Source organism: Bubalus bubalis, chromosome 4, assembly GCF_019923935.1.
Source record: "Bubalus bubalis isolate 160015118507 breed Murrah chromosome 4, NDDB_SH_1, whole genome shotgun sequence".
NCBI lineage: Eukaryota > Metazoa > Chordata > Mammalia > Artiodactyla > Bovidae > Bubalus > Bubalus bubalis.
Genome location: NC_059160.1, coordinates 144,308,382 through 144,331,892, shown reverse-complemented (window position 1 = coordinate 144,331,892; position 23,511 = coordinate 144,308,382). Strand labels below are relative to the sequence as shown.

General features: G+C 43.0%; 1 protein-coding gene across 7 annotated transcripts in view; it reads right to left on the bottom strand.

Annotated features, from left to right (window-relative positions):
• Positions 1-23,511, bottom strand: part of STOX1 (storkhead box 1) — a 53,228-nt gene that overhangs the window by 2,809 nt on the left and 26,908 nt on the right. For 4 of the 7 annotated variants that reach the window (XM_006060332.4, XM_044942191.2, XM_044942190.1 and 1 more), the window contains exons 2-3: positions 4,425-4,577; positions 28-2,359 (exon numbers count right to left, since the gene is read on the bottom strand). In XM_006060332.4, coding sequence (XP_006060394.3) covers positions 28-2,359; positions 4,425-4,577 — 2,485 coding nt within the window. Of the gene's footprint in view, positions 1-27; positions 2,360-4,424; positions 4,578-19,223; positions 21,204-21,367; positions 21,624-23,511 lie in introns of those variants that run through there. The other 3 variants (XM_044942188.1, XM_044942192.1, XM_044942189.2) reach the window with 3 other exon arrangements.

Here is a 23,511-nt window from a genome sequence, read left to right as displayed (position 1 = left end):
TGGCTGGTCACTTATGCGTGCACTTACCGTGGAGAATCTATTCCACTGTCTCCTGTCAGACTCTGGTTTTCTGCTCCTTCCAAGTGACTGCGTTCAGATTGGACATCCTGAGCCAACGCTGACATATGTGAAGTGCTGAAGAGCTCCAACTTGTGTGTGAACTGTTTTCTCATTTCCTGACTCTGAGCACTCTGACTCCAGCTACCTGGTTTCTTTCCTGTATCACCAACAGAGCCTTGTAGGGCTTCGGCCTCAGCAGTGGCTTTCCCTGTGCTGTAGTAACCAAATATACTTCCATCATCAGCTGCCGAGGCCTGTACACATTCAGCGACACTGGGTTCCTCCTCATAGTTAAAACCACACTGGATTCCTAAATTGAGGATACGGTTTTCAGCAGAAAGGTTGGGTTTTTGGCTTTCACCAGGGTTAGTGAGCTTGTAATGTTCATTTCCTTTAAGCACCTGAGGCTCAAACCTCTGTATGTTGCTGTCGTACTCAGTCAGAGACCTTTCTGTCACCTTCTGTTTTCCTAAATTATTCCACTTGTTTCCCTCCAGAAAGGAAAACTGAATGTTGTCCGGCAGCATTTGAATTAAGTCGTCATTCTCAGAAAAGTCATCCTCATCCAGATAGAGTGAACTGCAGGCCCCATCTTCATCTTCCACTTCATTCTGATACAAGGCCTGGTCATCATCAGAAAGCCCTTCATTTTCTAGACACACAGTCTGTACTTCTTGGACACGCGCCTTTCCTATCAGAGTTTCTTTAGAGTCTCGGTCTTGTCTCTCAGTTTGTCTCAAATGTTTTGCACCAAGTGGGTAATCCAAAAGACCAAGATTTTGGAACTGGTGTACTGTATTGTCAACTAATCTACAAGCAGGGGATGCTTGGTCTAAAGAAGACCCTCCAGATGGCAGGACATGCTGTGTCTCTTCTGTCTCTTCTAATGTGTCAAGATGAGAATAACTCTTCCTCGAGACTTCAGGGATTGCCTCATTTTCTCCACCATACTCATCGCATCTCAACATGCTTTCCCTGAAGGAACAGCATTTTCTACCATTCTGCAAAACATTACATTGAGAGTAATTTAAGAGGTGGTCTCTAAAATCATCGCTGATAGATTTGACAGGAGAGTGATTCACATAAGTGGATTCTTCTCTCAGTATATCATTACATTGTTCGCCATATAGCTCTTTGGCTTCACTCTCAAAGATTCTTGAGGAAACCAAAGACCCTGACCTTTCAAAAGGCTTTCCCTTTGGTCCAGTCTGATTGAGTTCCAAATCATTGGTCTTCTGGATTTTGTGCCCTTTGGTTATTGGGCTCCCTCGGGGAGCCAAACCCTGGAAAGGATTACTGATTCGCTTTTTGTAAATCAAATGGGGACCCAGTGCTAATGGATTCTCACCAAGTGGTTTCTGAAGTACTGCTTCATTTGGGCTTTTAATACTGGAGGTAGGCTGTGTAGCAGAGAGCTTGGGATGTTTCTCCAGTCTAACATTTCCTGGCTGAGGCCCACTTCCCTGACTCCTGGCTTTGTGTCTGTCCCTATGCGAATGGCCCTGCCTTCGAGGCTTTACAGACCAGCCCTGTCTTTTCTTAACTCCCACTTTTGAAGAATACTTATGTCTGAGCATCAGCATATCAGTGGATGTACCCTGGCTATTATATTTTTTCTGTTCTTCATACTTTTGCATTAGGACAGTATGTTTGATTAAGTTGTCAACAGTCAGAATGGGATTAATTCGTTTGATTATCTCATGTTCAATGTCTCGAGGGATATTGTCCATGTTATCTTCATCTCGGACAGGCCATTCTTCTGGTGGGAACTGGGCAGAGAAACTGCTGTGCTCTATTCTGGACTTCTCCTTTCTGGATATATTGCGCCAGAAGAGGTTAAAGCCAAACTTCTTGACTTTTTCTCTGTCTTTTGTGTGTGGTAAAGGTTTGATACTCTCACAGACGTGATTCTCCTCAGACACTGAAACTGCTTGATTGTGTACTAAAGATTTGGATTCCACAAGACCTTTCTGCCCTTTGTTAGTCACTTCTACAGCAGCTGGTGGTTCTTGTACATCCTGAGTGCACACATCATGGAAACACCGGCAAGAATGACAATGGGAAATGAGGGCCGTGTTTTCTGCACAGCTCTCCACGTTCACCAGATATGTAATGGAAGTTGGCATCTGGGAATTTTCATCTGACAGAACTCTCTTATTTTCTTGGGGGGTTGTATTTGTGATGAAGTAAGTCTGAGGAGTAACGATGAAGTATCCTTCTCCAGTATGATAAATCTTCCTTTCTTTAATGAGAGTTCCCAGAGTGGTATAAAGAATATCTCGAGATGGAATTGCAATGCCTAAAACAAACAAGAATTTTACCCTGATAGATTCTGAATAAGAAATATTTTTCATGAGTGACCCAATTAATATATGTAATGTCAAAAAAGCAATAAAAATAATGAGAGTTCAATTGAATAATAGGAATATAATTTGGTCTACACAAAGATATATGGGTAGGTTACCAGTTAAGTAGAGGGGAAAAAATGAGTTCCCTCAAACACAAACCCCAAGTTAAATGATCTCATTACAAATTTAAATTTTGATTAAGGAAAGACTTCTTGAGAGCAAACATAGTTTTTGAAAACCAGTCTCATAGCTTAAATCATAGTAAGAATCCAAAGGAAAAATGAAAATCAGTCTGTGCTTGGGTAAGGGCAAACCACCTACCATCTAGATTATGGTAGTTTTTCAAAAAAGGAAGTTAACAATTTTAAAGAAATTCCCTTTCCAGATAGCAGGGTTCAAAATTATATTTAGATTGTGAAAACAATGTTTAAAAGTGTAACACTGGAAGAAAATACATCAGTCTGTTAATATTGGTTTCCTTCGAGTGCGTGCTCAGTCCCTTCAGTCGTGTCTGACTCCTTATGACCCTATGGACTATGGCCTGGCAGACCCCTCTGTATATGGGATTATCCAGGCAAGAATACTGGAATGGACTCCCATGCCCTCTTTCTCCAGGTGATCTTCCCAACCCAGGGATCGAACCCGCATCTCTTATGTCTCCTGTATTGGCAGGAGAATTCTTTACTACTAGCACCATCTGGGAAGCCCTTTGTTTGAGCAGTGGTACTATAAGTGATTACCTTTCTATATTTTCTGGACTTTTCTACAATATGCATATTTTATAATGGGAAAATGAAAAATACTCTTGGGTAACTGCATTTGGGATATCATGCAGCTATGAAAAGAATGAGATTGATATATGCTTCAACAGAAAGACATCAAAAATCTGTCTTTAGCTTTAAAAAGAAAAGGTGTACAAAGAATATGTATATGTGTGTGCTCAGTTGCTCAGTGGTGTCCAATTCTTGGTAAACCCATGGGCTGTAGCCCGCCAGGCTCTATCCATGGAATTTTCCAGGCAAGAATACTGGAGTGGGTTGCCATTTCCTACTCCAGGGGATCTTCCCGACCTCAGGGATTGAATCCCGCATCTTGCATCTCCTGGGTTGGCCCGCGGATTCTTTACCACTGTGTTACCTGGGAAGCCCAGAAAGAAAGTATAGCATGATCCAATTTGTTGCTTTAAAAGGATACATATATTCAAATACAATATATGAAGAGTCCATGAGAAACTATAAATGATAGAAGTTGTCACCACTGGGAAGTGGCAATTTAAGAACAGGCAGGGACCTCTGTGGTAGATACAGTGTTTAAGACTACAATTCCACTGCAAGGGGCATAGGTTCGATCCCTGCTTGAGAAACTAAGGTCCCACATACTTCAGAGTACAGTCAGAAAAAAAAATAGGAGGCATGGGGAGAAGATTAATCATCTTTTGCTTTGCCCTCCTTTCTACAGAGTCTGACTTAATTAATTAAATTACTACCGTAAACATTATTTTTGAAAAAGTTCATCTGGAAGATAAAAGAAATACTCATAAATTTGCTGATGCAGACCTTTTTCGGACAGGGCTCTAATATAAGTTTCTATGATAGAAAAAAAATGGGAATTCCCTGCTGGTACAGTGGATAAGAATCCATCTTCTGATGATGGGGACACAGGTTTAATCCCTGGTCCAGGAAGATTCCACACGCCTTGGAGCAACTAAGTCCATGAGTGGCAACTACTTGAGCCCATGCACTGCAGCTACTGAAGCCAGAGCACGTGGAACCCGTGCTCTGAAACAAGAGAAGCCATCAAAATTAGAAGCCCACACACCACAACAAAGAGTAGAAGCCTCTGCTTTCTGCAACTAGAGAAAGCCCAAGCATAGCAACAAAGACTCAGCACAGCCAAAAATTAATTTTAAAAAAACCCTTTAAAGAAAAAAATTGTATATTGCCCAGTTTATGTGTTTAAGATTTATAAATAGAAAACACAGGCAATGAACTAATAGAGAAGAACTTGTTACTCTACCTGGGTAACGTCTCATCAAATGTTCCAACAGTGATTCTTGTGTTACTAGCATCTGATCAGCATTCATATCAGATATAGCACAGCAGAGAACTTCAGCCAAAGGTATAAACTGAGATTGAGCTATTGGATTCATTTGCACTGGAAAGACATCACCTAAATTGGAGATTTGAGGGGAAAAAAAGTGATAAATTTGCTACAAGATAGAAAATATTTGAAATTAGTTAATCAAGAATAAAGACAATATCAGGTGGAACTGCTATTTTTTCATCAGTCTTTACTCAGTCTGTTAACATTATACACACAATGATAAAAACCACAGGAAAAAAAAAAGCTTACTTTATGATCTCTACTTTTAAGAAGTCTGTGATATTTGTCACTATTTTATAAGCAAGAGATAAAAAGTTTCCATAAGAAAGCTCAAAGCGCTACTGGAGTTCAGGCCAGACAATGCTTATATGGCAGTTCACATCTTTCAAAGCATTTTTTCATATTAGCTACCAGAGATAAGCACAGATGGAAGGATTTCTTTATTTATAATATATACAGTCATAAAAAGCTCAGTAATTGTGCCCATAGTAGTTGTTGTTCAGTCACCAAGTTGTGTCTGACTCTTTGGGACCCCGTGAACTGCAGCACACCAGGCTTCCCTGCCTTCACTATCTACCAGAGTTTGCTCAAACTCATGTCCATTGAGTAGGTGGACATGACATCCAACCATCTCATCCTCTGTTGCCTCCTCCTCCTTGTGCACTCAATCCTTCCCAGCAATCAGGGTTTTTCCAGTGAGGCAGCTCTTCGCATCAAGTGGCCAAAGTATTGGAGCTTCAGCTTCAGCATCAGTCCTTCCAATGAATATTCAGGGTTGATTTCCTTTAAGGTTGACTCGTTTGATCTCCTTGCTGTCCAAAGGACACTCAAGAGTCTTCTCTAGTACCACAATTTGAAAGCATCAATTCTTCAGTGCTCACTAAGCCTTCATTATGGTCCATTTCTCATATCCGTAAATGACTTCTGGAAAAACCATAGCTTTGACTAGATGGACCTTTGTCAGCAAAGTGATGTCTCTGTTTAATGCACTGTCTAGGTTTGTCATAGCTTTCCTTCCAAGGAACAAGCATCTTTTAATTTCCTGGCTGCAGTCACCATCTGCAGTGATTTTGGAGTCCAAGAAAACAGTCTCTCACTGTTTCCATTGTTTCCCCATCTATTTGCCATGAAGTGATGGGACCAGATGCCATGATCTTAGTTTTTTGAATGTTGAGTTTTAAGCCAGCTTTTTCAGTCTTCTCTTTTACCTTCATCAAGAGGCTTTAGTTCCTCTTCACTTTCTGCCATTAGGGTGGTATCATCTGCATATCTGAGGTTGTTGATATTTCTCCTAGCAATCTTGATTCCAGCTTGTGATTCATCCAGCCCAGCATTTTGCATGATGTATTCTATATAAAGGTTAAATAAGCAGAGTGACAATATACAGCCTTGACATACTCATTTCCCAATTTCGAACCAGTCTGTTGTTCGTCTGGTTCTAACTGTTGCTTCTTGACCTGCATATAGGTTTCTTGGGAGGAGGTGAGATGGTCTGGTATTCCCATCTCTTAAGAATTTTTCACAGTTTGTTGTGATGTACCCAGTCAAAGGCTTTAGCATAGTCAATGAAGCAGAAGTAGATGTTTTTCTGGAATTCCCTTGCTTTTTCTGTGATGCAACAAATGTTGGCAATTTGATCTCTAATTCCTCTGCCTTTTCTAAAAACAAGTAAGGGGACAGAAATCAGTCTTCTGACTCCCAATCCAATATTTTGGTCATTCCACCATTTCCTAATTGAAATAATTAGTATGAGGAATTCTCTAGTGGTATCCAGTGGTTAAGACTTCCTTAACCTTCCACTGCAGCCATTGCCACATTAAAAAAAAAAAAAAAAAAAGTCAGTTTGTGGTATTTATTCCCTGGTGGTCCAGTAACTAGGATTCACTGCCGAGGGTGTGGATCAGCAAACTAAGAATCTGAAAGCACAAGCCATGTAAAACACAGCCAAAACAAACAAAAAATGTCAGATTGAAGGAAGGGAGTTGGTGAGGAAAAAGTGAAGTTAATGAGTCTTCCTTCTGAAGCAGGGTTTCTCATCTTTGGCACTTTTGACAAATGATGACAGATGTCAAATGGGGCCAGATGACAAGGGTGACAAGGACTGAGGGGTTTCCTGGGACTCAAGATTTTCAGTGCTATAACCAGAAAGTTGAAAGCAAACTGAGATGGTTGGTCACCATGGACAGAGAATTATTTGTTGTGGAGAGCTCTCTTGATCATGGTAGGTTGTTTATTAGCATCCTTGGCCTCTCAAAGCCAGGAGCATCTCCCACAGTTGCAGCATCCAAAAATGTCTCCAGATACTGCCAAACGTCCCTGAAAGGAAGGGGTTGGGGGTCAAAAGTATCTCAGTTGTAAACCACTGTTTTAGACCATTTGTTGGGAAAATCTTATTGTGAAAGAGTAGAAATAGAACACAAACAAGGAAAAATTAGGATCAAATGAATGTGACTGTGTAGGTTGTGATTTTCTTAAAAGAAGATCTTTGCACATTTGGATGCCAAAAAGAAGGACTTAGTGGCAATGATGAAAATTATTCCATGAGAGAGAAGACAACAAGATCCCAAAGAAGGGGAAAAGGAAAGTGCCTAAAAGGCACAGGTAAAAGAAGAACTATCTTAGAAATGAGAAAGATTGTACTTCATCTGAAACTTGAGAAAATATAAGATGGCACATGACCAGAAATACTCTGAGGCATGGAAGGGAAAAAAAATATTAGTACAGCAAAGTCATCTGATCTCTGGAAAGGGAGAAAGAAAACAGAGATGGGAGGAGAGAAAATGGGACTGAGGAGGTAAAGAGTAGGAAGGAGGGAGTTTTGGGGAGTTAGGGTACATTAGGCAATTTAAAGATGAACACAAAGATTATGAAGGAGCTCTGAGTCTCCTAAGTGTGGTTTCTGGCAGATGAAGCAGTCTGAAATCAAAAAGGATGGGAGTCAGGGAGGCTACTAGTTTCTAAAACTTGAATGTGCATGTGAGAATCACCAAGCGATTGTGCTAGGGTACAGATTCTGTGTGATTCAGACGATCTGAAACTAAGCCTATGATTCTGCATTTCTAACAACCTCCCAGGTGATGTTTCATGTTGCAGTTCTGAGGACCGCTCTTTAGAGTGGTAGAGGCTTAGGGTGTTAAAGTAGTTAACCGGTCAACAAATAAACATGGCCCCAGGGCAGCATGGGAGTCCACTCTAGCCAAAGAGAAGCCAAAGAATTTAGAAAACCTGGCTATAACCCTGCATTTGACTCTCCTAGTATCAGTGAGGAAGCCAATATATTGCACTGTTTCTTGAGGAGGAAATAAAGTGATGAGGACTGGCCAGGAGCAAAGGGTTGTAGCCAAAGTTGATAAGTGGCTCATAATACTTAGTGTATCTGCATGAAAGATAAAGGACCTCTTCCATCAGGAAACTAATAAGCCATTTGCTGTTAAAGATCACATTGATCTGTTTCCTTGTTTACTTAAGCTTCTCTATTTGGCAGGCTGGGGCATCTTTGACCTTGGAAGGTCACAACACAGGGCAGAATTGCTGTCTGCTTTGGCAGCAGAGGGAAGGATGTCCTCTTGGCCTGCTAGGTGTTCCACTGGGTGATGCTAAGATACCTATAGCGTTCTGAGAAGCTAAGATGAATGGCTAATCAGTTAGCATTTCAAAGGGCGGTGGTAAGAGATGATGCTATGAAACTGACTGTCCAAGCGGAAGGTTAACTGACCTAAAACTCAAAATTCTCCTAGAAACCCTACCTCTGAGCTAAGAGTAATAATAATAAGCCTTTCTCCCTATCTTCATTCCCTCTTTGCTTTTTTTTTTTTACTTTCCACATATGAGACTTACTTTCTTTTCTTTCATCTCCCTCCTCAACCGGACAAAATATTGAATTAAAGTACAATTTCACATATTTTTATGCTTCTTAAACATAACTTTATGTGTTTAATTTAAAACAAACTTATATAACTCTCTTCCCCATCTTCCAAGTCACTCTTGGTGACTTTTTTTCGTGTACGTGATCTTAAGTTGATTACCTGCCCCACTTCATGTGGATTTAGAAGTCCTTAATCCAAAAAGGAGGGACAAGTTCTTCTCTGCTAGAAATATACGGGCTAGAATGTTGGAGAAGTAGAGGGCAAAATCTAAAAAGGATTTGCTCAACCACACAATACACACTCAAACCTCACCTCACCCCTGGCCTAAATCCAGTCACTCTGAACTTTGAGACAGGGGGGAGTGGGAGGGAAGGGAAGGCTAGAGATGAGTGGCTAGAAAGTCAATTTATGTTTGATGCCCCTGCTGTGCCCCCTGCCAGTGACTGTCCATTTCTGTACACATGAAACAGGAAGCTGTACTAGGGTCCAGGAAAGGGGTTAGACCCGAAGCAGCCCATTTTCTAGTTCTACCCTTAAGTTTGTTTCCTCTTTTCATAGGAAAATGAATAGTCAAAATGGATTTTTTTTATGGGCCTGGGGGCAGACATACATGGGATGTTCCTGTACATTTGTCTGCAATCTCCTGTATATAACTACTTCCAAACAAAAGTTAAAAAAAAGATTTTTCAGAAAGTACTACTTTTCGTTAACAAGAAGTGCATGAGAAACAGAATGTTTCTCAGACATTTTAAAAATCCCAAGCAATTTTTTCTTAATCTCAACACTGCTTGCCAAATCCAAAGATACTTTTGGAAATTTTATTCGTAATTCCTACCATAGTGTGGGGATGTATATTCTAAAAGAGTAAACAAATCCACTACCCACTAGAAAGACAAATGCCTTTTTTTTTTAAATTACTACAGTTATATGTCAACTGTCTTTTAGAAAACATGTTGAATCGCATGTATCCTCTGCTTTGGAGCTCCCTCTAGACAAACCCTAGAGAAAGTTTCTCAGCACATTCCTTTCACAGCTGTTGCTAAGATACGTCTTCAGGTGCATAAATCATCAAGAGTTTTTTGTGTAGGAAAGCAGGGTGAACCCTGACATGGGAACATTTGTGACAGACATAAGAATCATTTTCCAGCTGCACCCATAGTTTGTTTCAGTTACTTTTGCACTTGGATTTCTGGAACGCAATGACCCTTGGAGTTTTGCGCCAAAATTTAACATTCTGTGTAGAGAATTCCTCTTTTAGATGTAATTAGATTTCACAGTAAAAGAAGGCCAGCCCTTTGTCTTTATCCTCAAAGTAATCCTGGAGTAATTGAAGAGCACCTTTAGTCCAGGCCTGCTATGGACCTCTGACCCTTGAGCTGGAGCAGGGATCAGAAGGCTAGGAGAGCTTGTGGGCCACAGTAAATAGTTCACAACAATGTTCTCTGTGTTTACACAGTCTTGTACTCTCGGGTGCCACGGAAAGGGGAGAAGTATTTATGCCAAAGGCTGATTTCACAAAAACTACCAAAAAAGTAGAACCGTACAGATTAGTGCCTGCTACATTTAATGCCACCTTTTCTGCACAGGACATTTTTCTTTTTACCCTGCTGTATTCTCAAAGGATTTAGTTTGTATATAAATTAAAAAAAAAAAATTCCAAGTTGTAACAATGAGGCAAATTATATGAGTTTTAAAAAGATTATTCTTTCGAAGTCCACTTTTTTAGGGAACAAAGAAATAATGCAAGGCAAATTAAATGTATGTAGCATGTAGATAAAATGAACATTGAAGCCCTAAACTATCAAAAGCAGATAGACATCCAGTAAAGTCCAGAGCCAGGCTCTCTGGGGCTTGCAGTCCTAAAACTGTGACTAGAAGCAGCTTCCTTTGTGATGGACATGAATTCATATAGACTCAGTCAATTCCTGCTCCCTGGTGCCTAATGATAGTGGTCTAGGAAGCCTCTGGCCAATAGAGCAGAACCCTGGAAATGTGGCTTGTTCCTGGAGTTGGTGATAATCACTCAACAATAATCTGCTGCAATCAAAGACCTCATCAAAATCCTGAGGACAAAGGAGGTGGTTTCTTTATGCTGGGACACAAAGGCCTCCTCCCTATGCCTCAGTCGCCTCAGCCTCAGTCCTCTAGAAGAAAACCCTCTTCTGGCTGTTTTCTAACAGTAAAGAAAAGTGGCTGAGAGAACTACTTCCTGAACAAGTCATAAGGCGTGAATATTCATGCTCCCGTGAAAAACAGCAAGAGGCACATTCATGACAAATATGGACACAGCAAGATTGCCTTTCACCAGACCCACAGAAGGCAGCTGGAGTAGACCAAGCTAACCTCCCCACCCTGCCAGCTCCACAGAGCTGTGGTACTGGAGAAACGGTCAATCCAGGAACACAGGACTCCCAAATCTGCCAGTATAGACAATCAGTTGGAAGTTTTAGTAAAATTAAAACAAGCCTAAACTTTATACTCTCCAAGTGAGAAAGGCAGAACCAAAATCAAGTTACAAACTGCCTATCCCAAACTTGAATTTGCTTTGTCCACTGGAAGTAAAAGCATCTTTATCAAAATTGAATGTGTTTATTTTGATATCTGAATACTCTAGTTAGAGTTCAGGGAAAAAATTAGTTTTCCATAAAAATGTTCCCTTTAGGGGAAGAAAATTACTATACAGTATTTATATTTATCTTGTGCTTTTAATTAAGGCACCTAAACAAATTCCAAGAGGGCCTCCTCGTGGAATCTATGCTCTGACATTGGGCATAAGAAGATGTTGCTACCAAACATGCAAAAGAAAGGAAATACGTCTTTGGAAATTTGGAAAGTTTCCCATTAGAACTTTTCTGGGTAACACTAAAACATGAATTGGCCACAAAATTAAATTCTAGGCAAAACTAATCCTAACATTATTTCATATTTAAAACACAAAGTTTTCTCTACTATAAACATGTTTAGTCCCTATACAAGTGTGTTTATGGACTCCATACTAGGCAGTCTGCCAGAAATTCATGTATTATTGACCTTCAAAGGGTTTAACTGAGCTGCTCAAACTCAGCTAATTACCTGGACACATGAAATCGGAGAGCATCTTTTTGGGAGCTTGTATTGAATGACACTGTGGGAAAAATATCTTCTACGTGCATTAGAAATGACAATAGAGCATGAAAAAAACAGCCTCCTGATACACTCAAGTTTAACAAAAAAGGATGTTTTGTCCTAAGTAATCCAAGAAGCCTCCCTGATTTTAAACTATGCTTTTATCCAGTACAGAATTTCCAAATTTCTTTAATAAAATTAATTCTGAACTTTAAAAAAATGAAAGTAATCTGTTACAAAGTGCCTCAGCCGAGATTAGATGCTGTGTAAAAATTTCCATGACTTTCAGTAATTAGATCTACTGAGTTAAACACTTAAATAGGTTCAGAAAATCAAACAAAAGGGGAACAAAAAGAAGAAAGGTTTCAAGCCAGCAAAGCCAGGCCCCTCTCCATGTCTCCCTTTTATTTTACAAAAATGAAAGAAAGCAAACACTTTGCTCCACAGTTAGAAACAAAAGAGAACCATGACTCAGAAACTGGCTAAGAGTAGTCAAGTTATCTACCATGGAAGCTGAAATTCCTTCTCCAGCTCAGTGATGTTTATTCTGGAGTCCCAGACAAATGGCTCCCTTTCTGGGAAATGCCCTCTGTTGAAAAGCTACAGGCTTCCCTGAAAAGAAGGCTGGGCCGTTCACCAGCAGGAATCCTTAGTGCTATCTTTACTAATGGCACTTCAACCTGTCAGGATTAGTAAATGAGAAGGCACTTTCTTTTTAAGTGACTTGTCCACTGATACTAACCAGTAGTGGAGTTGCAAAGGTCTTGGGCCATTTATGATGGAGACTTCAGAATCTGGTTGTCCCAGCACATGGATATGCTTGCAAAGACACATAGTTGGCCCTATCAGGGAGCCCTTTGAGCCTCCAGCAGCCTTCCTCTATAGAGATACAGGCATGCCTGGCTGGGAGGGAAGGACGTGAATGACTGAAATCAGCTGACCTTTTTTTAAAAAATGCTAAAACCAATTCACACTGAGCCCCAAAGCCCCTCAGGCATGGTGGTGCCCTTCCCTAACCTCTATTCCCTTCCCAGGTTCCACTTGGGATATGTTAATGACTTTACCCAGATGAGTTAGTTTTCTAAATAAGAAAGTCTGAAGTCTGGTGGGCTACACTGGTTCCTCTGCTCTAGGACTCATGGCCTGGGCTCTGATTGGAGGCTCTGGGGGAGAATCTGCTTCCCCGCTCATCCAGGGTTTTGGCAGAATTCAGTTCCTTGTGGTTGTAGGACTGAGGTCCCATTCCCTCAATGGCTGTCAGATGGGAGCCCTTCTCAGCAACTTAAAGCCACTTGGACTTCTTGTTATGTTGCCCCTTCAGCTTCAAAGACCACATGGGGTCTTCTCTACTCTTCCATTATCTCTCATGTGCCCTTCTGTTGCTTTGCTTCTGCTTCTGCTTCCAGCCAGAGAAATTTCTCTGCTTTTATGGGCTCATGTGATTAGATTGGGCCTACCCATATAATCAAGGATAATCTCCCTAAAGTCCATAACCTAATTACATCTGCAAAGTCCCTTATGCCATGTTAGGCAACATATTCACAGGTCCCAGGGATTCAGATGTGGACATCCTTGGGGGGGCGGGGGGGGCATTCTGCCCACCACAGCAGGTATAAGGGTTGGGGACAACAACAAGCTGAGTAGAGACCAGGTTGTAAACTTCCACAGTCCCTATATCTTCTTAAAAATGGGTGCACAGAAAAACATCCTTTCTTTGCCCTCCAGGCAAACCTGGGGCTGATTTGAGATGAACCTTCTTCCCAAGGGTCTAGAAGCTGCACAGGCAATGATAGCAATTCTCATCTTTGCTTGGCATCATGGTGATGAATATAAAATACCACTGTGCAAAACTTGGGGAAATTTTAGCACTAAGGTTGTTGTTTGAATAACAGATAAATAAAAGTTACCTGTAACAAAGAAGCAGCCTTTTAATATGCACATAGTCTTCATGTTACAAATGAGCATTACTCTGGAGGCAAGCCATCCGATGTGGGTTCTAACCCAGGTTTGCTATGTGGCTCTGAATAAGCCATCTCTCTTCTCTGGGCCTCAGTTTCTTTGTCTATAAGTGTGGAGCTGAACTAGATCAGCATTTTCCAAAATGCATTCTACGGAAAATTCATTCCATGAAATGCTCTGCAGGAAAAGGGTCCTAAAGGCCAATGTTTGAGAAAGCCCAGAGTCCCAGGGACATTGTTAACGGTTCTGAGAACAGTAACACAAAACCTAGCTTGTTTAACTCAATGTTTTCCAATCACATTTGGCAAGTTTTTACTCCAGGACTTATTACCCTTCAGCTGTGACTTCTCTCCATTCCAATTGGCCTCTCTCTGAATAGTCTGTATTTTCTCATCTCCATGACTTTGTTCCCATTTCCTCCACCTAAAGCACTCTTTCCCCACACCTCAGTGCTTCAAAATCCTGCCACAAAGACTGGCTCAAACACTGACTAACTCTCCCATGAACTGTTCTCTAATTCCATCAGTTGGAGATAGTCTCCTTCCTACACGGACCACTTAAGAAATATCTAACCAGTAGCTACCATGGCATGGTGTCCAGCACGCTGAACACACTGAGGTTATGACAGCAGAGTCCTTCAATCATTCCTTGTCCAGCAAATATTTATTGAGTACCTACCATATGCCAGTTAATGGGGATACGACAGTGAACACGACACAGTCCTCACCCTCAGAGGGCTCCCATTCTAGTGGAAGAGCAGTGCTTGGAGGCAATCATAACCCAACATGAGGGCTATAATTAGTAGGACTGGGACTCAGTATTCCTGGGTTCTACTCCTGAATGCCATTCTTGGAAGTTTGTGGAGCCCAGGCATGACCATCATAAGGAAGATGAGTCAGACCTGTCCCTATGTCGCCTTGGGTTACCTAAGACAGCTTGGGGTAAGAAAGAGAGTCCTGGAATTGGTCAGCCAGACCTGGGCTCAGATCCTCCACTTCCACTTCCTGAATGTCCTCTTCAAGAAATCATTACTGCTCAACCAACAGTATTTGGTTCAGATGTTATTGTGGAAAAACATCCAAAAGTACCTGGGATAAGATTTGACACACATGAGTTCTACCAATATTAGCACTCTTTAACTTCTCTTTGCAAATTAGGGATATTAAATTGATCATCTCTTATTCCATGTTATTATTATTACTTTGAAGGCTTCTTGGAGGGCACGGTTCTACACATGGATAAACTTAGCCAATCCTGACTTTTCTTTTCCTAACTTCCAGAGCCAATTTGATCAGACACCAGTCTTGACCATGACCTTCTCCCTACCTGAAAGTGAAAAGTGAAAGTGAAGTCACTAAGTCATGTCCAACTCTTTGGGACCCCATGGACTATAGCCTACCAAGCTCCTCCATCCATGGGATTTTCCAGACAAAAGTATTAGAGTGGGTTGCCATTTCCTTCTCCAGAGGATCTTCCTGACCCAGGAGTCAAACCCGGGTCTCCCGCATTGCAGGCAGATGCTTTACTGTCTGAATCACCAGGGAAGCCCAACCTAGGAGAAAACAAGTTATGTAGGTAAAGTCTACTGCTAGCCCTTCTTTCTTCTATTCACTAACACTTTATTTGTGACCCCTTGTAGACATTGTAGGCTGGCTCATTCAACCCACATTCCGAATCACCTTTCTCCACTATGGAGGCAGGAAAAGCATATTACATACCCAGTTTCCCAGGCTCACTTAAAACTAGTGGACATGTGACATCATGGTGGTCAACAAGATAAAGGCAGCCAGTCACCAGTGCCAGGAGAAGAGCTCTCAGAGAGAAAAGGTCTTTATTTCATCTTTTACCTTTCCATTCTTGACTCTTTTTTCCAGCCTGCATCCTGAAGAGATTGCAGCCACCTTGTGACTGTGAGGTGACAAGCATGGGGTCAAAAACCCTCACCCGCTAAGGAAGACAAAGCAGAAAGAGTGAGCCCTGGTGTCTGACAGCCTTGCTGAGCCACTGTGCTGGCCCAGGGGGCTACCTTCCTCCAGACTTCTTGTGATGAGACAAATCTACTCCTTATTTGTTCATGCCATTCTTAGAAGATTTTCTATAATCTACAACAAAACACATCTCTAACCAATACTTAGTCAAGGGCATCTGACATTTACCTCCTCATATTTTCTACTGTGGGCAAGTTTGTCTTGTTGAGGGCTTGAGTAAGCTTCTGGGTTTTATACCAGTTGGGTGTTTTGACATCCAACATAGCATAACACCTTAACTGCTATGAAGCTAGAAGGCCACACTGGTGGGTATTTACAGAAAAGGGGTCAGGGCTCCTGCTGCTTTCCCCCCATCATGTCAAGTCAAACATGCCAAGAGAAGAGACACAGAAGCTTTAGTGAGTTTCACTCATTTTCAACTGTACTTAAAAAGGTTACAATGGGCTCTCTACTCTAGATGAAAAAGGCTATCCTTATTACATGGAGAAATCACAGAGGGGAAAATAAGAAATGTCACAGTTGATACACCTTGATCTCAAAATATGAGTATCTACAGTTACAGCCCTAAGAACGGAGTGCCTTTTAATCTCTCCTGAAAGGAAGTCTTGTGAAATAGGGCCAGTAAGTCAATATCACCATTAACATCAATGTAAGATTAACTCAGGATTTAAAGAGGAAAATCATGAATAACCTCACTTAGACTTGAGGGGTGAGTGATCTCTGTCTTTGTTGAAGAAATCTGTCTCTGGTCGTAGATCCACACAGGCCCTGGGTCTGCAAGGTGGTGGACTAACCCCAGCAGAGGCCTCCTGCTCAAGAGAGGGCTGGGTTCTGTGGTATGAAGGGAGCTGGGAGAGGGTTCTACTCTGTAACACACACAGTGCTGCCTTTTACCACCGCCCCCCCTCCCCACACACACACACTTTACCAAAAACATCACAAACATTGCAGCCTTGCTGCTCTTCCCCTACTGAAAGTGGTGGGGGTTGGGTGACTCAGAATAATGAACAGGATCTGCCCAGAATCCAGGGAGGCTTATCAGTGTCCACAGGTGTTTCCCCAGGCCTCCCAGCAGGCTGCTCTCCCACCAAATCTGGAAAGCATCACTGAGTTTCTGTATCAACAGTCTCTTTCACTTCTCGGAGACTGTCTGCTGTGCTCTTCAGGTTGATTACAGACTCTCTTTTGGCCTCCTGAAATACTAACTTTTTAAAAGATAAAAGCCACTCCAGGGATACAATTCACATAAATGTATTTTTACTAAGAAGCACTTCTCAGCTGTTAGAAACTTTAAAAGGCATAAATGTTTTGATTTTAAGATTGTGAGTTTCCTTTTCTTCAGCACAGAAGGCTTCATCTTACATCTGGGCAAATGTGACTGCACCTCCATGGGGACTTCAGTGTATTTCTACAAGGTCATTGCCTTAGGAATGAAAATGTAAAGTTCACCACCCTGAGAAATCTTAAAAGAGGCTGAAGGTCTTGCTCACTACCAGTGACTCTGATCTTTACATGGGAGGGTCATCTGGTCACTGCTTCTAGGAGCTGACCACCTACTTCACACTAAACCAACAATTACTGCACCTTTGACCCAAGGCAGCCAGATGGTTTTTCTCAGATTACATTCTGGGAGAAAGAACATGGGCTTGTGCACATTGTGTGGTGAGGCTGTCCAGGCAGAAGCCTCTAGGGTCCATCTGCAGAGGTTACCTGACCTCTCCTTTGCCTTCCACACAGAGAGGGCCCCCCAACCCCACACAGAACAAATGCCCATGCTTTCTCTTCCTCCATCTCTTGGGTTTCAGCCAGAAAAGGGGTTCCAACCCATCTCTTAAATACACTTGCTTCCTAGCTTGCTATGTCCCTAGGCCCCTCCTCTTCCTTTCTAGGAGTCTAAGACTAACATTCTCCATTTACTCATGAAATATTCCTCCCCCGAGCACTGCACACCAAGTATTCCCACTACCCACACACAAGTACTCCCACTACCCACACGCGAAAGGTTTTCTCAACTCCTACTCAATCACCAACCCTCTTGCCAAAGCCAGCTCCTCCCTTTCTCGCTGCCACCTCCCGCCTTAGCCTAACAGCCCAAAGCATGGTGCCAAAGCTCAGATGCAGGAGAGCCAAACCAATTCTCATGCAGTTGCCTGTGGCAGCAGCACAGGCAGCTGGGGCTCGGGAGTTGTGCATCCATCCTGCTCCCAGCATGGCCCAGTGGAGCAAACTGTTAGCAAGAGCAGCTTGCGCTCTGACTCTCAAGAGCTGGGGCTTTCTGGATAAATGACACTGAAAACTTGGAATCCTCAGCGAGGTTAACTGACAACTTGCTAGTAAGAGGACGCTAGAGAGCTTTACTAACTCTGAAGGTGTGTTTAGATTTCAAGGGGAAAACGAGGCCCGAGACAGAGTCAACTCTAAGTCATAAAAACTTGAGTCATCAGGGTTGATCTGGGCTGCTTCAGAGATGTATTTATATTCCAAAAGTTTAGAGGGAGAACCCAGGATCCTTCTATCCTGTCTCCATGCAAAAAAGGTTCTTTCCCCCTCTTTCTGGGAGAGAAGGAAGCTGTTGTCTCTTTCTCTTGTACATAAGCAAAGAAAATTCACTTTTCTCCACCCCTCACCTATGGAGTGTCTGACCACCCCTGTTGGAGATTTTTCCCTCTGGCTTTCCTCTTATTACCCCAGTGGTAAGCATTGAGGCACGGGGTCTTGATGCAGGTATAATTACTTACATAATTATATTACTTTTAAGTTACTGCATAATAACTACCCTGTCCCTGATCAAAATACCTATGTGCATTAAAAATAAAATGAATAGAGATGAATATTAAAAGCCTGACAGCTCTGATGGCAAGAATGATGGGATCCGGTGTGTCTCGTGGCATGCTGGGAGATAAATGAGAGCCCTGAGGCTGGTTAGCAGGAGTTGCAGAAGATCCTGATAGCCCAGCTGTCAGGCGTCTGGCTTGGAAAATGGCAGCCTAATGGCACTTTTGGATTTAGCTCTCTCCGGTGGGACCCTGAAATCCTTAAAGGTGGCCTTTAAGTGGGAAAGGGGAGTCAATTAGCTCCACGGCCAGAGCAGGTCTAGGAGAACTGCAGAGCTACGCTGCCCAGAACTGCAGGGATGGAGTCTGCACCACAGTCTTGAAGACACTTCTCTGCTCCCCTCTGATCCTTTCCTACCCCAGAAATGATCGTCCAAGATTGGAATGCTGGGAGCTCTATTGGACGCCAGCACCATGTAGCCATGTGGAGAAGGGGACACAGGACAGAGGGTAAATGAAGATACTCAGGAAGACTGAGCAAAACCTCAGTGAGTGAGCAGAACAGTGCCAGAGTCTCCTCACACAGGCCAGAGGGTGAAATCTGGGCTGTTCTAAATGCCTGCAGTCTGCCTCCATTTTGCGTTCCCCCACTGGCAGTGAGGAAAACGGCTTCTCCTTGCAGCTGTGACTTTTATCCCTGTAAATGGTGACTTGAACTGCTAGGAGTTTGTGCAAAAGTTCGAAGTGTGAAAAAAGAGGAATTTAAAAAAGGCTTTGCAAAAAAAAAAAAAAAAAAAAAACTTTGCATGGTTTTCTAGGCTACTTCATCTGAATGTATGGCAGAAATTGATTTGGATGTTATATGCTTGTCGTAAGTGCTTGAGAGGGATCATCTCATGATCAGAGAAAGATGCAAAAAGATGTGTTCATGGGGTTCCCTTGCTTTTTGCCACCTGTGGCTGAAATGGATGCCTTAACCCTGAGGTTCTGGCCATGAAGAGAAAGCTGCTAGCTTCTTACCATCAAATTGGAGGCCTGCAGTCTTCATGGACTCTAGGTGTAGGAGACAGAACAAGTCCCTGTACTGGATTTTGGCTAGAGGCTTGCCTCAGGAAAGGTGTAGTAGTAAGCCAAGAAAGCAGGAGAAGGAAGGCTGTTTCCAGATTAAGGTCCACTTTAGAAGTTTCTGACATGGTTACTAGACACATGCCCTTTTGAAAAGCGGCTTCTAAGCTTGCAGAGGAGCTCCTGCACAAATCAGATTGCCCATGTGTATATCATGAAGTTGTGAGTCAACTCATATGACAGACAGGTGAAAGGAGCTTTAGAAAAAACTCCTTGCAAGAAAAGTCCTGCTAGCCAGGTAGCATTTCAGCTTTGCCCAAGAAAGTGGCAGCTATCCCCTCTGCTGCCCCAAGCAAGGAAAAGCTGCTGCTGTGCTAACTGGCTAGTCAGAGGGAATCACAGATTCACAAAGTTTCCCTCAGTTGCCTGGGTCAGGCTCACCCGATGCCTGTTGTGGCTTCAGGCTTTGCTAAACTAAAAACAAGTGTGGTCTCCCAGGTCCCTGAGCAGAACTTGGACTCTGAAACTGTTGAAAGACACCCTTTTGTGGGGCCGTGAGCTGTGGAAGACAGATCATGATGGCTGATAGACTTGTCGGGATTAGCACAGAAGCCTGTGGAAAGGCCTGTTTTCTGAAGAGGTCACTGCACATCGGGAAAGCCTGACTCTTGCCCAGCAGGGTTCCTAGGGAAGCTGCAAGTTGAGGAAGGTCCAATCAAGAGAAGCATGGCCCATCCGCCCACTAGGGAAGGTGTTACTGATGTTGGCTTTTTGGTTTCAGCCTTTCTGATTTTTGCTGTCAGGGCAACGCGTGCCTTTCCTGGTTCAGGCTGAGGTCACTACCAATCAGCTGCTGGTCCGACTCCCCTTTCACCTTATACCTCCTAAGGCAGCTTGATCATTCAATGCAGCCTTCACCAGGAGGGCTGATATTTAACAGGAGGGAAAGGGGCAGGGCACAACTTTGGAAAGAATGACATAGCCCAAGGACACGACATAAACCGATTAGAATCAGATGGGACCAAGATGGCAGACAAGACTAGACCTTAATCCTCAACCAACAAATGAGATGACACACCCAGAGGTGCCATGAGAGTTCCAGGGCACTTTTAAAAGACCAAGGAGTGAGTGGTGGCCCAAATCCTGGAAATCTCCACCCCTTCCCAAAAATAGTTGGAATAATCCTCCCATAGCAGATGAAATTACCCAGCCTATAAAAACTAACCACACCAAATTTCGTGGCTGCATTCACCCTCTGCGACGATCCACACACACTCTGTCTGTGGAGTGTGCTTCTCTCTGTATCTAAATAAATCTATTTCTTACCTACCACTTTGTTGCTCACTGAATTCTTTCTATGATGAGATATCAAGAACCTGAGCTTCATTAGGTCCTGAAATCAGGTACTATGGGTTTGGGCTGGGTTTCAGTCCCAGCCATGTGGGTTTAAGTCCCAAACTGGGTTTTGGCTGGGTTCGAATCCCAATATGAGATAAACGGTTTCAGATCCACTTTTGAATCTTTCCACTGGATCACTCTAGGATGACAAGGGTGAAGGCCACATAGATCTATTTCAAAAAAATTTGTATTTCAAAATTCTGCATTGATCATTGTCCTGGACATAAAGTAGCTTCCTTTCTGTCCCCTAACAACAACCCTAGATTGGTGTGCCTGAAAAGGGTCCTAGGAGATTTAGATTTAATAGTTAAGTCTGTTTGAACTGTATGAAAATATTCTGTGAGGAGGCATTCAGCCTCTCTTGCACCCACCCTCCTGGAGGAAAGGTCTGGGTGAGACAGGAGAATGGGGGAATAAACCTGTGAAGTTGCAGTGATGAGAAACACTGGTTTTATAACAATGGAGGGAAAGCAAAAAGCAAGGCTCCAGGCAAGGGAAAACTTGAGGCCTGGGAAGATAGTGGGGTGGGGGCAGAGATTAATGATCTCTGTTTTTCAGAATCTGCTCCTGAAGCCCCCCTCCCAGGGCAAAGCCACGCCTCTGGATTCTCCTGACTAGCAGCCCTGCAACCCCTTTCCTCCCTGCCCTTTGTGCTATTGTGAACATTCCCAAATTCAAACTGACCGCTGCCTGACACTGACCAGACAGGCATTTCCATGCAGAACACCTCCAAATATCTTCCACACTGCAGGGACAGATGAACAGATGGCATGAGAAGCAGGACTGCTTGAAACTACACTGAGAACTGAACTGACCTGAATCATCTGGGCTGAAGTGCAGAGTCCCCAGATGTATCCACTGGTGGGAGGTCAGAGGCCCCAGTAGGGATCCTGCCCACTTGTGCTGCCTAAATGATGTACAGCTCAATTTGGGCGCCCTCATAATTGGAAATTCCTTGTTCTCAGGGGTGCCCTGTGTGCCCTCTGCAGCTGGATGTATGAAAGGCAGGCATTAGTTTATCTCTGGTAAAAAACACTTACTTACACCGCAGGTGGTTATCAGAAACTTTCAAGGGTTTAAGGAAATACCCAGATAGACAGGTACTCTATGGGAAGCTTACCTACAATGGGAGCTCTTCCATTAGAAAAATGGTATAAAAAAAAAATAGAAAAATGGTACGAAATTTATCCTGACTTTTAACTGATGTGATTCATAACCCTGCCTCATCCTCAAAGGCATTCATGGCAGCTTCCACTCACTGAGGCCAGTTACATGCGTGATAGAATTTGCCCTAGATTTCCTTCTTGAAGGTCATGGCACAAAGTCTGTGCAAAGTATTAATATATCCAGCTTTACCTGGGTGTGTACCTCGGTCCCAGGTAGGCAAGGTTAGTGCAGAAACCTGAAGAAGCCACCAGGCAGTCTCAGGTAGTGTGCGTGCTAAGTCGCTTCAGTTACGCCCGACTCTGCGACCCCATGGACTGTAGCCTGCCAGGCTCCTCTGTCCATGGGATTCTCCAGGCAAGAATACTGGAGTGGGTTGCCATGCCCTCCTTCAGGGGATCTTCCCAACCCAGGGATAGAACCTGCAACTCTTACGCTTCGTGCATTGGCACCACCTGGAAGACTTCGCATGTGTGTGTTTGTCCTCCGTCGTGTCCAACTCTTTGCGACCCCATGGACTGTAGCTCGCCAGGCTCCTCTGTCCAAGGGATTCTCCAGGCAAGAATACTCATGTGGAATCCCTTTTCCAGAGGATCTTCCTGGCCCAGGGATTGAACCTGAGTCTCCTGTGCGGCAGGCAGATTCTTTACCATCTGAGCTACCAGGGAAGCCCGACAGACTTCCTAGTAAATGAGGTTAGTTCAACTGACTAAAACCAGGAGGAGTCTTGGAGGCAGGGACTAAGAGCAATACAGTGGGATTGACCTTATCCTGCCCTTGGGAGTCCTGCTGGGTAAGTGCTGTTTAAGACAAACGCAATGGATTGGTCCTGGCTCCCATTGGTCTGACTAAAACAAAATGACCAATAGAGAAGCATCTTATGGGAAAATTTACCAGGTGCCAACCATGGAAAAACATAACAGGTGGAAATGAGGGATAGAGAGAAAATGGTTTTGTGTTTCTGCAGAGCTGGGGCTTTTGTTCGTTTTAAAAAATCTGCTGAAAACTTGGGATCCTGGGCTAAGAGCAAGTCTTAGGAAATTAATTTGCAACTATATAGATAGTGAACTCCAGATTCACCCAACCCTGCAGGTATGTGTTTATATTTCAAGGGAAAATGAGATCCAGGACCTTGGAGATATTTCTAGGTCAAGAAGCTGGAGCTTATCTTTTTGCACTGCAAAAAGTTAGAGAACCAGAGTGCTTCTCGTCCAGTCTCCAAAGAACAAAAGCAAATGAAGGAAATGAAGGAAGGGCAATTGGCTTTCTCCTGTGTAAAAGCAGAGAAGAATCAGTGTTTCTCTCCTACACCAATGGAATGTCCAGCCACTGGTGTGGGAGGTTTCTCTAACCAATTCTCATGGAGTCACCCTAGGACTGATGTTGTTTGGTAAGGAATAATCAATCTGGTTCCACTTCGGGATGTCAGTGTGAAGAACTCTGTGAACCACTTCCTAGCAAAACAAAGCTGGTGGAAACTATAAGAACAACTATTCCAAGTCTCTGGAAATGTTTCTAACAGTATACACCAAACAAGGAAACATTTATTCAAGAAAATCTTGTTCAACTTGTTAACAGCCATGAGATTCTGTGGGAATTGAACCACTGCTTTCTCCCTCCCCAAAGTGTCCCTCCACTTCAGCTCAGTTTGACGAAAGTCCCACCTCAGGCAAAGATGGCC